Source organism: Carex rostrata, chromosome 4 (assembly GCF_964058835.1).
Source record: "Carex rostrata chromosome 4, lpCarRost1.2, whole genome shotgun sequence".
Classification (NCBI taxonomy): domain Eukaryota; kingdom Viridiplantae; phylum Streptophyta; class Magnoliopsida; order Poales; family Cyperaceae; genus Carex; species Carex rostrata.
In genome coordinates, this window is record NC_135921.1 from 8,420,544 (window position 1) to 8,432,244 (window position 11,701).

At 33.4% G+C, this 11,701-nt stretch overlaps 2 protein-coding genes across 2 annotated transcripts; both read right to left on the reverse strand.

Annotated features, from left to right (window-relative positions):
• Positions 1–6,428: 6,428 nt before the first annotated feature.
• LOC144553053 (putative glycosyltransferase 2) lies at positions 6,429–8,269 on the reverse strand. The gene has a single exon (XM_078301125.1). It carries the CDS (start codon positions 8,058–8,060, stop codon positions 6,750–6,752), a length of 1,311 nt encoding a protein of 436 aa, XP_078157251.1. The 5' UTR covers positions 8,061–8,269; the 3' UTR covers positions 6,429–6,749.
• A 1,341-nt stretch (positions 8,270–9,610) lies between these two features.
• Positions 9,611–11,386, reverse strand: LOC144553054 (large ribosomal subunit protein P2B-like). Its single transcript, XM_078301126.1, has 4 exons — positions 11,229–11,386; positions 10,599–10,687; positions 10,280–10,506; positions 9,611–9,861 (listed from the first exon to the last, which is right to left on the reverse strand). Exons 2-4 carry the CDS (start codon positions 10,684–10,686, stop codon positions 9,835–9,837), a joined length of 342 nt encoding a protein of 113 aa, XP_078157252.1. The 5' UTR covers position 10,687; positions 11,229–11,386; the 3' UTR covers positions 9,611–9,834.
• Between the last annotated feature and the right edge of the window lie 315 nt (positions 11,387–11,701).

An 11,701-nucleotide genomic window follows, 5' to 3' on the forward strand; every position in this document is an offset into this window, starting at 1 on the left:
GAACCCTCCTCATTTTCATGTAAATTGTGATTTTTTGGGGCTCTGAAAACCTTTTAGAGTGATGTTTTTAGGTTAATTTCAATGGTGTACCCAGTGGGTGATCTTTGTGCCGTTTCCTATCGTTCCAAAATTTCAAAATCACAATTTTTTGGGGCTATGAAATCTTTAAAGTAAACTTTTTACTCTCGTTATTAGGTTAATTTCAATTGGACCACTTAGATTGATTCTAAATCAAGAATTTTTTTTTGGTCAGAAGCAAAAGTCTATAACTTAATCCAACGAGGATCCGGATCGCCACATTTTTGCATTTTGTAAAATATTTTAAAAAAAATGTGGATGCTGTTCAAATTTTCTAAAACATTGATACACTGTTTGCACCAGAGCTTAATTGATGTAAGTTAGCAAGCCTCATAAAAGAAATTAGATTAAAACTTGTTGTCAATTATTTATGAGTTTGGATTTTTGTTGTCAATTATTTCTGAGTTTGGATTTTACTGTTTATTTTTATTATAATGAAGTTATTATATTTGACAATCGTGACAAGTGACAACTAACAAAATAAGAAAAATCATGTGTGTGTCTGTGTTTGTATTCGATATAATTATCAAGTGTACTGTAATTTGAAATCATTTATTCAATAATTACGTAACGATTGAACAGAAATGTTATTTTTCAAACATCTTCATAGATAATTAATCGTTTTGCAAATTATATCAGAATAAATACATAATATATATCCAAGTTCTTAAAAAAAAAGATGAACAGGTCGATTGATTATTTTTCATGTAGCCCCCAAACAGGCAAACAGTGGCCAATAAATGCCAGTACATGGGGCATTATATCATCTCATGAGAATTTCATTGGAACCATTATTCGTCCGTGTTAAATGACCAATCAAACTAGTTAATTTCCTCTGCACCAAAACTTAAAATTTTGAAATTTTGGAACGACAAGATCTGAGTATTTAAAATGCAAGCTTAATACGAATTCGAAATTGGAATAATTTAAGAGGCCAACAAAATAATAATTAAAAAAAATGCAAATCAATCTATTCATCTTTAGTTTCATCACAAGTGATGTTTGCATGTTAGAACTTCATTTTTTTTAAAATAAAATGTTAGAACTTTAATTAAAATTCTTTAACTCGTTTTATATAATTCAAATGGCCAATAAAATAATTAATAAGTTTGATCGATAAATAAATTTTAGTCTGTTCATTTTCTTCTTCTTGATCTTTAATAGAAAACAAATATATTAATATTTTTTACATGGTAACGCTCAAAAAAATATCTTCTACATTGGCACGTGATATTGCTTTGAAGATGCTAACTAGCGTTTCATATTGTTCAAAATACTATTTATTTATTTTTGAATGAATCAAGCCCGTAGGTTCAAAATGCTAGTTGCCATAAGAGTAGAAGTAGGGCTTTGTTGAGCTTACCAAGGTGCATGACTGAACTAGAAAATTTAGTTACGACGCTAAAACTTAAAATACATAATTATTAATTTGTGATTAATGAAATTTAAATTCAAAATCTCTCAGGCACAAAATAAGATCTTAATCACAAACACACAATATTTTATGAGGGAGATTGAACTATATAAAATTTTTAAGGAAATGAAAATTCAATTAAATTTCAACCTATGTGATTAAAAGTTTCAAAATTATGGGGTGGCTTAGCACCCAGAGCTAATTATAGATCTTCCCCTAAGGTGTTTAGTGAGCTTAGCTCCAAAATTTATTATATTAATTTCAAATGACGAATTAAAATTGTTGAAACTTAATTCATAAGTTATGACTTTACATGCAAGTTTTTAAAATTTCCGAATTAATTTAGTATAAAGTCAAGTAGTCAAAATTAAAAAAAATATTAATTATTTTTTTAAAGAATTTTATTAATTAATTTTTTAAAGAATTTTATTAATTAACTTTAATTCAATAATTTGTTGAACTTTTTTTACGACTCGATCTTATACTAAATTAATTAAAAAAAATTACATGTAAATTCATCACTCATGAAATAGATGTATTTTAACGGTCTAAATTCATCATTTGAAGACAATTCAATTGGCTTCAGAGTTAAGCTCATCAAACCTCTTAATGGTCATGTTCGGCAACAAGGCTTTAGCCTCCTTAGAGTGGCTTTAGCTTTCTTAGTTGCTTAAGCTAGCCGAACAACAATTCCTTAGATAAGCTTAGAGCACCTTTCTTAAGCTTCCTTAGAGCAAATTCTTAAGCAAAAAAAAACATAGACTTAAGAAAAAGTGCCTCCTTAGAGCCTTTCTTTAGCATCTTTATACACTTAAGCTTCATTACTCTAAGCCTTTGTTAGCCGAACATCTCCTCCTCAGCACAGCTTAAACTCTTAAGCTGCAACACTCTAATCTTCGTTGCTGAACATGACCATTAAAAAAAAAAAAACTGGTTAAACCTTGAAATTAGTTAAGAACACCTTAGCTCTACTCCCTAACTTTAAAAAAAAAAAAAAAACTGGTTAAACCTTGAAATTAGTTAACTAGTTTTTTCAAAAGTGTAAGAACTGATTTAGCTAGTATAAATAATTCTTTTTTTAGTAAAGTTAGAGTCAAATCACCTAATTGTATTAGGGAGAGGGGGGTGTCCGATGGGCATCGGACCAAATACAGTTCGATGGGGGGTTTAAACCGTCAGATCTGCTTTAGGATTCGTGTGTACGGATTTTAAAGCAGACGCGAAATTGCGGGTGCAAATCCTAAAGCAGATCTGACGGTTTAAGCCCCCCATCGAACTGTATTTGGTCCGATGCCCATCGGACACCCCCCTCTCCCATTGTATTAATATCTATCGGAGATATCTCATTCGGATTCAAACCCCACCTTTTTATACGGAAAGCATTATCTTTCTCATCAGATCAAACAATTAATTCTCCGGTGTCAATGAAAATTCAGGGGCTAATTATACCCATTCAAATTTGAAGGACGAGTTTCATTTTTTTTGGTAATATTTAAAGATTAAATTGATGCAAATAAAAAATTAGAAATGAAGTTCAGGAAACGAAATTGTTTCAAACAAGTGAAACATTTTGATCAACACAAATGATGCATGTGTCTTCTGGGTTACTGGATCTGCACGTGCATTGGGCATGGGACAAGTCATGATGGTAATTGTCTGTTGGAGCCTTATTTAAATTACTCTGGTGTTAGTGTGTTACACTTGTTATAGATATACCAGCCGATTTTTTTATTTATATCAAAAAATAATATAAAATTTTAAAAAATAACAAAATGTTAGGTGTATTTTCAAAACTATCTAAACCGATTTTTTTTTTCCGTTTTTAGCACCAATTACTGGAAATTGATATCTAAAACCGGAAAAAAAAATTCTGATATCCAATTTCGAAAAACAAATTCCGGTTTTTAGTCCCAAAACCGGAAAAAAATTTTCCGAAAATAAAAATTTTCAATTTTTTATTTTTATAAAACTCATTTACATATATACAGGGATGGGCTACGCTATATACATATATTATAAAAAAAATTGACGTTTATAAATAAAATATTGATTGTTATATGTCTACCGTTGAATGAAAACTTAAACTGAATTTTTGAGACACTAAATGACGTTTTTTGAAATTATGATGCTTTGGATGCTCGGGGATTCCCCCCAGGGCGATGTTCGGATTCGTCTCGTCCCCCCCTTTCTGAAAAGTGGTCACACACCCAAATCTGACTTTCCTATTATGGCTGTTTAAAGTTTTTTCGAAAGCTGAAATTTGAAAATTCATAACTAACTGTAGAAAAATCCAAATAAATTGAAATTTGTGTCAATTCTGTGTATTTTTTAATGCTCTACATGTTGGTGTAATCACTTTTGCAGTTTGATCCCTGTATCAGTCCAAACTTATTGATTTACCAGCAGAGGTCAAATTTGATATACATATAAATTTTTTATTTATATCCAAAATTTTTTTTTTAATTTTTTTCTGGTCTTAACACCAATTACCGGAAAAATTTAGTGCCTCAAAAATTCAGTTTAAGTTTTCGCTCAACGGTAGACATACAACGATTGGTATTTTATTTATAAACGTCGTTTTTTTTTATAAACTCATTTTTTTTATAATATATGTAAATGAGTTTTATAAAAAAAATATTTCGGTTTGGGTAATTTTGAAAATACACTCAACGTTTGGTTATTTTTTAAAATTTTATATTATTTTTGGATATAAATAAAAAAATCGGTATACCAGGCAGTCAGGCACATAAGCAGCTCTTGTACATTACAATAATGTTTCCTCTTTGTATTATTTCTTTAATACAATATTTCATATCGTCGGTATGTATATTTGTTATTTATTTTGTTCTGGGAAAGTATACATTAATTTGTCAAAGAGGAGGTTGCACTGTTTCTATTTATGTCTCTATTTTCATATTGTAATAATATAAAACTTATAACTTAAATCTTAAAATAAACAATTATATATGAACATATTTTTTTTTTTTCTATGCACATGTAAAAAATTACAATGTTTTAATTTAGTTTAATTGGTATATATAGAGATGTGCATGTAGATAAAATAATATATATAAATCTAAAAAGTTTTTATTTTAATGTATAATTTTAAAATTTTCAATATAAAAAAATTAGAAAACTAAAGGCACGACGAAGATACAAAAATAGAGATACTTGAACCTTCATATTTTTCTTGTACGGTAATTTATATCATAGGTATATAATGTGTATATATATAGATGTTATATCATTTTGTTGTTGGCGAAGTATAACAAGAATTTATCATAATAACAGTGATCATGGGACCAATTAGCTTTTGGACCCTTGATGTATTAGTCAATATGTTACGGTTGCCGACTGTATGGATCCTATATAATGCACCTACTTTCCTAATGGTCACAAAATAAATTAAAAAATAGAAGCACATCATGATTCTTCTCCCCTTTCTTATTTGGACTACCTGCTCCCTTCTTCACGGTTAATACTAAATGAAAGGGAAGTCAAAGAAGCAAATAATTAATTTAATACCTTAGTTTCTCTACTATTTTTTCTTCTTCTAATATCAGTAGAGGTGATTAATGAGCGAGTTAATAAATGAACGAGTCGGAAATAAACAAGTTATGAGCGGCTCACGAGTTATGAGTACTAAAATGTAATAAATTAACATAATTCATTTAAATAAAATAGAATAAAAATCCAACAAAAATATAATCATATTATAAAAATCAACAGTATCATCAATACTTTAACAGTGATACTCAACAAATATAAAGCAGATTGATGTACTTCATTAAGATGTTGAACCATTGATACTCAACAAATGTAAAAGGTAACTCGTGAGCTATGATCAACTTAGCAATTATTTCTCTACACTTCAATTGATCACAACACCCATTCGGGTTCACATCAGGTATAGGACCATCAGGTTCGAATTTAAGAAGACATTTATTTCTACCTAGTGCCCTTTTTATTTTAGAACAAGTTTTAATGTGTCGTCCAAGAGATGTTGTGGGAGAAATTTGAATGTATGATGAAACTATGAATATTGCACAGGATTTAATGAGGCAAGGCTGATGCGATAGAAATTTATTTGGAATTGAATGTGGCAGAGATTAGATATGGCAAATCCTAAATGAGCGAGTTATGAGAGAGTTGGGGCATGCTCATGCTGACTCATTTATTAAATGAGCGAGTTTAAGTGAATTGATAAATGAGCGAGTTTAAGTGAGCATTTGATGAGCGAGTTATGAGCGGCTCACGAGTTATGAGCAATTTACTCACCGCTAATTCCCTAAATATTAGCATGGTTATAGGTGCAATTGGCCACTGTAGCTGAGTCTGATATAATTTTTACTAAACGAAGTTGATCATTACTAGTGGTATCTCATTTATTTTATTTAGAAGACAATATTTATCTATTTATTTCTGTAATTTTACATAAAACTTGTTTCTTGTTTACACCTTGTTTGGCACTTTCACCTATTCTTTTTATATCATACCTGTACTGAGTAACTGAGCCATTTAATTTAATCAAAATTAAATTATAAATTGCAAAACCACCTAATCTTGTCTTGGTGTCAGAACTCCCCACCCCGGTTCCAAGCCGGGCCATGATTTCCAAACTCAGGCCTACATTATTTAAATATTATTTTGTTGGCTCGAACTTGTTAATCACGATTCCAAGTTCCTGATCAGATCTACTACATTTTAATTTTGATTAAAGAAAAAAATTTTATGATGCAGTGCTCTAACTCTCCAAGTTCTCTTCTAAAATCTAAGTAATGCAATAGAGGAAAACCGATAACATACATTTTTTATTGGAAATGAGCCCAGTGAAGGCCCATATAAACAGAGCCGAACAAATTTTGGGCTTACATTGGATCAATAAGAAAAGGCCGAGACCCAAAATATATTGGACAGAGATCTCCTATATTATCAACAAAATCTTGGCCCTGATATAAATTCTTCACAGTGCATACTATATACACACACCATCATATAGAAGAACAAAAATTAAATAGTTACTCAATGATAAACACTTAAGTAATTAATTATCGAGATTAGAAAAAAGAAAGTAAAAAATAACATCTAGGTGAAAAAAAAAAAAAAAAAAAAACAATATCATAAAGGACAAAATAACATCAGATTACCAAATTGGATAAAGACCCTACCCCATCACTTTCTCATTTCTTAACCAAAAACAAAAACCCTGATTCTTTTTTATAATTAACCCTAATTAATTACCTAGGTAAAACTAATCTCAAAAGGAAAGACTAGCTTCTAGGTTGAGATTCTCTTTAACCTCCAATGGATTTGCTGTATCTCTTCTGATCTTTTTAACCTTTGCACTCTCTAATCCCTTATGAGCAAAACCATATAATTGAAGCACTTGATTATCTGCAAAATTGATTGCTCTCTCCATGCTAGTAATACATCGCTCGACCGGGTAATCTGCATAACTGCTACAAAGTTTGCACCCGACAAAATGCGTAACAAATGGCCACCTCTCGTCACCTAGACCGGGGTGATATTTCTCCATCATTTCTTCATATTTATCTACCAAGCCAGTCCAAAAACCATGCAGATAATAACTACTCTCTATGTAGACTTTGTCTATCCATTTCTCCTTTTGTGAGAGGAGAATGTATATGAGTGCAGATTGATCGTCTGCCTCGAAATCTGGCCGACCTTCTAGATACTCCGTAAGTATCTTCCCTGCTTCATTGCGCGTGGCACCTCTTGGACCCATTAGGGCCCACGTATCAAGCAAATCGAGTGACCACTGGCAATTACGTAACAAAAAGCTCCCCGTATTGAGTGCAATCCATGATTTCTGCTTGAAAAAGAGATCATGGTAACCATGTATTATTAGATTATGATCATCATAACGAGTCATTGGGATTTCAAATGCCATGTCGGTAAAGATTGCATCACTATCCATCCACCAGATCCACTCCACTTCTGGATGGGCAAGCATCAGTTTTCGGATCAATGGCAGCTTTGTCCAGTAGCCGGACATCTCTTGGTCCAAGTGCGCCATGTTGTATGCGATCTCTATGCCATGTAACCGTGCATAGTCAATCTTGTTCTTCACTGCCTTTAGCAAGTAATGATCTCCGATAGGCTGTTCACACGGGTTTGGAGTTGATCCGGTAACTAACAAGATCTGTGGTTTATTCGGGTCTGGACTGAAACCAGGATTAAAGCTGAGCCAGTTTCGTCTGTGCTGGTCCCAGTTGGTGACCTTCAGGCCAAGAGTGTAATTGGTTTTAACTGTTTCAGTCGAATTTGAGAGCGAACTGTTATATTCAACAGCTGGATCTGAATCTGGGTCTGAATCAGATCGGATTTCACGCAAGATACGGTCGATGTCTTCTAGCATGGCAGGGTCGGTTTGCTGAGAAGGGGATGGGAGGCCAAGAAGGGTGCTTAAGCCGACAGTACCACGTAGGACAAGAATGGTTACGATACCACATAACACGGTGATCTTTATGTTGTTGAATGTACGTCGGATCTTGCGGTTATGGCTGTTTCGGGACCCGTTTGTCATCGGGTGACCCTTCACTCCCATCCTTGCAAGTGTAGCAGTAGAAATGTATGTATATGTTTAGCCTAATTATGCCTCTTTGCTTAGGCAACACCTTATTTTCTATGCTTGTTTTGCTTAGGTTTGAGGTTTGAGGTTCTTTCTTTGTGACTGGAATCTGAAAGACTGTAATAGAAGCTTCAGAACTGAGTAGAAGGACATGAAATTTGCCAAGAAAATGTTTAAAAAACAAGTCAAGGGATCCATGGCTTAGAGATTCGCGTCAAGTTGACTAAATTGCTGCTTAGAGGCGCGCCTGATATGCATCCCTCTAAGATCCGTATTAAAATACAGATATTTCTTGTGCCTTATATGCATCCCTCTAAGATCCATATTAAAAAATACTAATGTTTCTTTTGTACAATTGCACCTGGAGCACTTCCTTAGCAAAATCTCAGTGAGAGCAAGTTGTTGGGGCCCATAAAAGGCGTAATGCAGGTACAGTGATACGGAGGTATGGTTGGTCCAGGGAATGGTTTCAGAATACACAGGAGGCCAGATTAGTAGGTCTCGGGTTAAACATTGCTTAATAAATGCGCGCAACTCCCCCGGCGTGATGCACGGCACGTGCACTCAGAAATTAAGAATTTAGTTAGCCGTCGGTGGTGAGCATAAGCAAATGAAGATTTGAGGTAATATTAATAATAATTAATATAATGTTCGTATTGACATATGAGAGCAATGAAAACCCAAGCAAACTTGAAGAATCTTCAAGTTATTTCGTTAATAGCCAGTTAGCCACGGTTCATTATTCTGTTGATTGAAAATTTTATGCGATCAATAAATAAAAAATAATTAAACGAAACTGATCAAACAATTAGATCAATTAAATTATTATGATTGAACTAAAACAGATTAAATTTTAATTTGGCTAACATAAATTATGATAAATATTTTAATTACAAGCAACATCACAATTACTAGCTTAATATTTTATATATGGACATCATGACATGTCATAATGACATTACATTTATCAATATTCATGTTCATTTAGTTTGTTAGTTTATTTGAGTTTCAATTATCATAATCACTGTCCACCGATAAACAAAAAATATAAATTTTAAATCAAACCGAATCATATAAATCAAACAAAACACAACCATTTAAGGCTGTCAGACTTGAACTTTCGAATAACATTCCAGCCACATGAAACCAGTTAATTAGGCCCTAACAAATATATTTGCATGGGATAAAGCCCAATTAGGCCCCAAAACTACTTGGCTAATACTTGATTCTCGGTGAAACCAAAGAAAACATGGTTTTCATTGCAGTACTGTGTTTCTAAAACACACAATCATATAATAATTGCCATCATCCCTGTACGAATGCTGGAAAAATAAAACCGTACAATCCTTGTTTCCAAAAGAACCAATTTCACTGAAAACTTTCGGCAAATTAAAAGAAACAACAATTTACAAGGCATCATGTGTCAAAATCCCATGTTTGCCATCGAATTAGAAAAAAAAATTTCCCACTAGTATAAAAGGACCCATATTAAATTCATATTAAAACCATATAATGAAAGTAACCCATTTGGAAAAACAGATTGGAGCTTCAACCAATAAACTATTTAAAGTACAACATCTCTGCCAAAACTTTAAAAACAAGTACAAGCAACAAACTACAAAACCACATTAAAATCACAACTTATCTGTTCATTGCATCATACTGACAAATCCAAAGCATTGTTTTCATCTAACAAAGTTAACTAGAGAACTAAAACAACTTTAATTGAAGAAAAACTCTTCCGAACCGCTTAGTCAAACAGACTGAAACCCATGTCCTGCAACAAGTCGAAAAAATTATACCAATCAGTCACTTGTTTTTCAAAGCAGTTTCAAATGGGTGAATTGATGTTAAGTTAGATGATCTCATGTCAGATCCTCCAAAACATCAGATTACATACGCCAACCATATTACGCTAAATTAAGAATTCAAGTTTGTCGAGTCAAAGATCTATTTGACCCCAGTAGGCAAGGAAACAAAACCAGATGTTACCAGGATTAACCCCCTATAATAGATATATGTACAGCAGTTCAGTTTGGTGTTTTTTGTATATCTTTGACTCGACAAACTTGAATTAACCCCCTATACTTGTAGGAACATCAAATGTTTCCATTTACACAGGCTGACAGTGGCAACCTCACAGTTCTAAGAGTAAACATGAGATAACATAAACAAAGGAGATAGAAAGAACGTACATCATCAGACTCCTCTTTCTCTTCAACCTTCTCTTCTTTCTTGGCCTCAGCAGCTGCTGGAGCAGCAGCACCACCTGCAGCAGGTGCAGCGGCAGCAACAGCAACACCTCCACCTGAGGGCACTGAAGCAAACTTCTCCCTACCAGCAGCGATAACCTCAGCTAGGTCCTTGCCTTTAAGCTCAGACAAAAGGAATTCTATCCTCTTCTTGTCAGACTCAGCTCCAACTATAATAATTTTAAAACAAAATAATGTTAATTGCCAAGTTTTAACCTTTTGAGTTTATACTGTAATAAGAAATCAAGTGAAGGTTTATAACCTGATTCGAGGATGCCCTCAATATCCTCACAAGAGGGGGAGGTGTTACCACCGAGAGCTAGCAGCAGGTAAGCAGCAATAACCTTCATCCTATGAAATTTAAATATACATTATCAGTAACAATCTCAACAGACAGAATTACATGTCTGAAAAGCACCATACGTAAAGATTATACCAAACAAACAAATACACATGATCATTTCACAGAATTGTTGTGAGACAAACGTATGATTATTTTTTACACATACTGATTTTCATAAACACTCCAGGTTCAGTTTCAAGTAACATTCCATGATTAGTGCGTACTGACAGAAATTAATTGCTAATTCTGGAGTTGATAACAAATCATTTATAACTAAAATACAGCATATAAAATCTACAGATGCATCTCGAGACAACAACATAGCATTTCGAAATTTATTTCGCATTTCAAAGCAGTCTAAGCATTTAAACCAAACTGGAATCGGTGCATATGTCCTACAATGCAAAAAAAGGTTGCAAATCGATTGAATCATAAGCTAACATATCTAAATACAACACATCGAAAACAGATACTAAATCTAGAACCAGGGGAAGCCACCGATCAACAAATCGTAATAACTAACGATTAATGAAGATTAAGATTATGTACCTGATGCGTGAGTGATTCGCTTGTGCTGGTGCCGCCGCTGAGGAGGAAGGGACGATATAAATATGAGATGTTAGGGTTCACGCCAGATGGAGGAAGTCCGCTTATATAGGGCCGTCCACATACCCAAATGAAACCCTAAGCGATTTGATCATCACTGGACGTACACGATTGATTAGTGATTGGGCTCGAAGAAAGAGGCCTCATATTCAGCCCAAATTGCGGCGAGATATTGGGTCGAGATTACTGATTAAAAAATTGGGTCTCATTCAATTAAAGCTGCGTTTTGTATTTTAGGCCGTGTGAGAGCAGCCGATATAAATACGTGTTGTGCCGTGCAGTGATTAGATACGTCATAACTCGAGTCACATACTATGATATGTTGTACCGTAACTAAATTTGGAGAAAAGACCACGACTCGTTAATGGTCATAGCACGCTGTGATCACACGTGTTGTATCCACTACAGCAGGAAAG

Bases quoted from the DNA above. Each gene is read 5' to 3' on its own strand.
- LOC144553053 (XM_078301125.1), bottom strand. From the start codon at position 8,060: ATGGGAGTGAAGGGTCACCCGATGACAAACGGGTCCCGAAACAGCCAT.
- LOC144553054 (XM_078301126.1), bottom strand. From the start codon at position 10,686: ATGAAGGTTATTGCTGCTTACCTGCTGCTAGCTCTCGGTGGTAACACC. The intron at 10,507-10,598 runs GTTATAAACCTT...AAATTATTATAG, and splicing joins TGAGGGCATCCTCGAATCAG to TTGGAGCTGAGTCTGACAAG. The intron at 9,862-10,279 runs GTACGTTCTTTC...GACTTGTTGCAG, and splicing joins AGAAAGAGGAGTCTGATGAT to GACATGGGTTTCAGTCTGTT.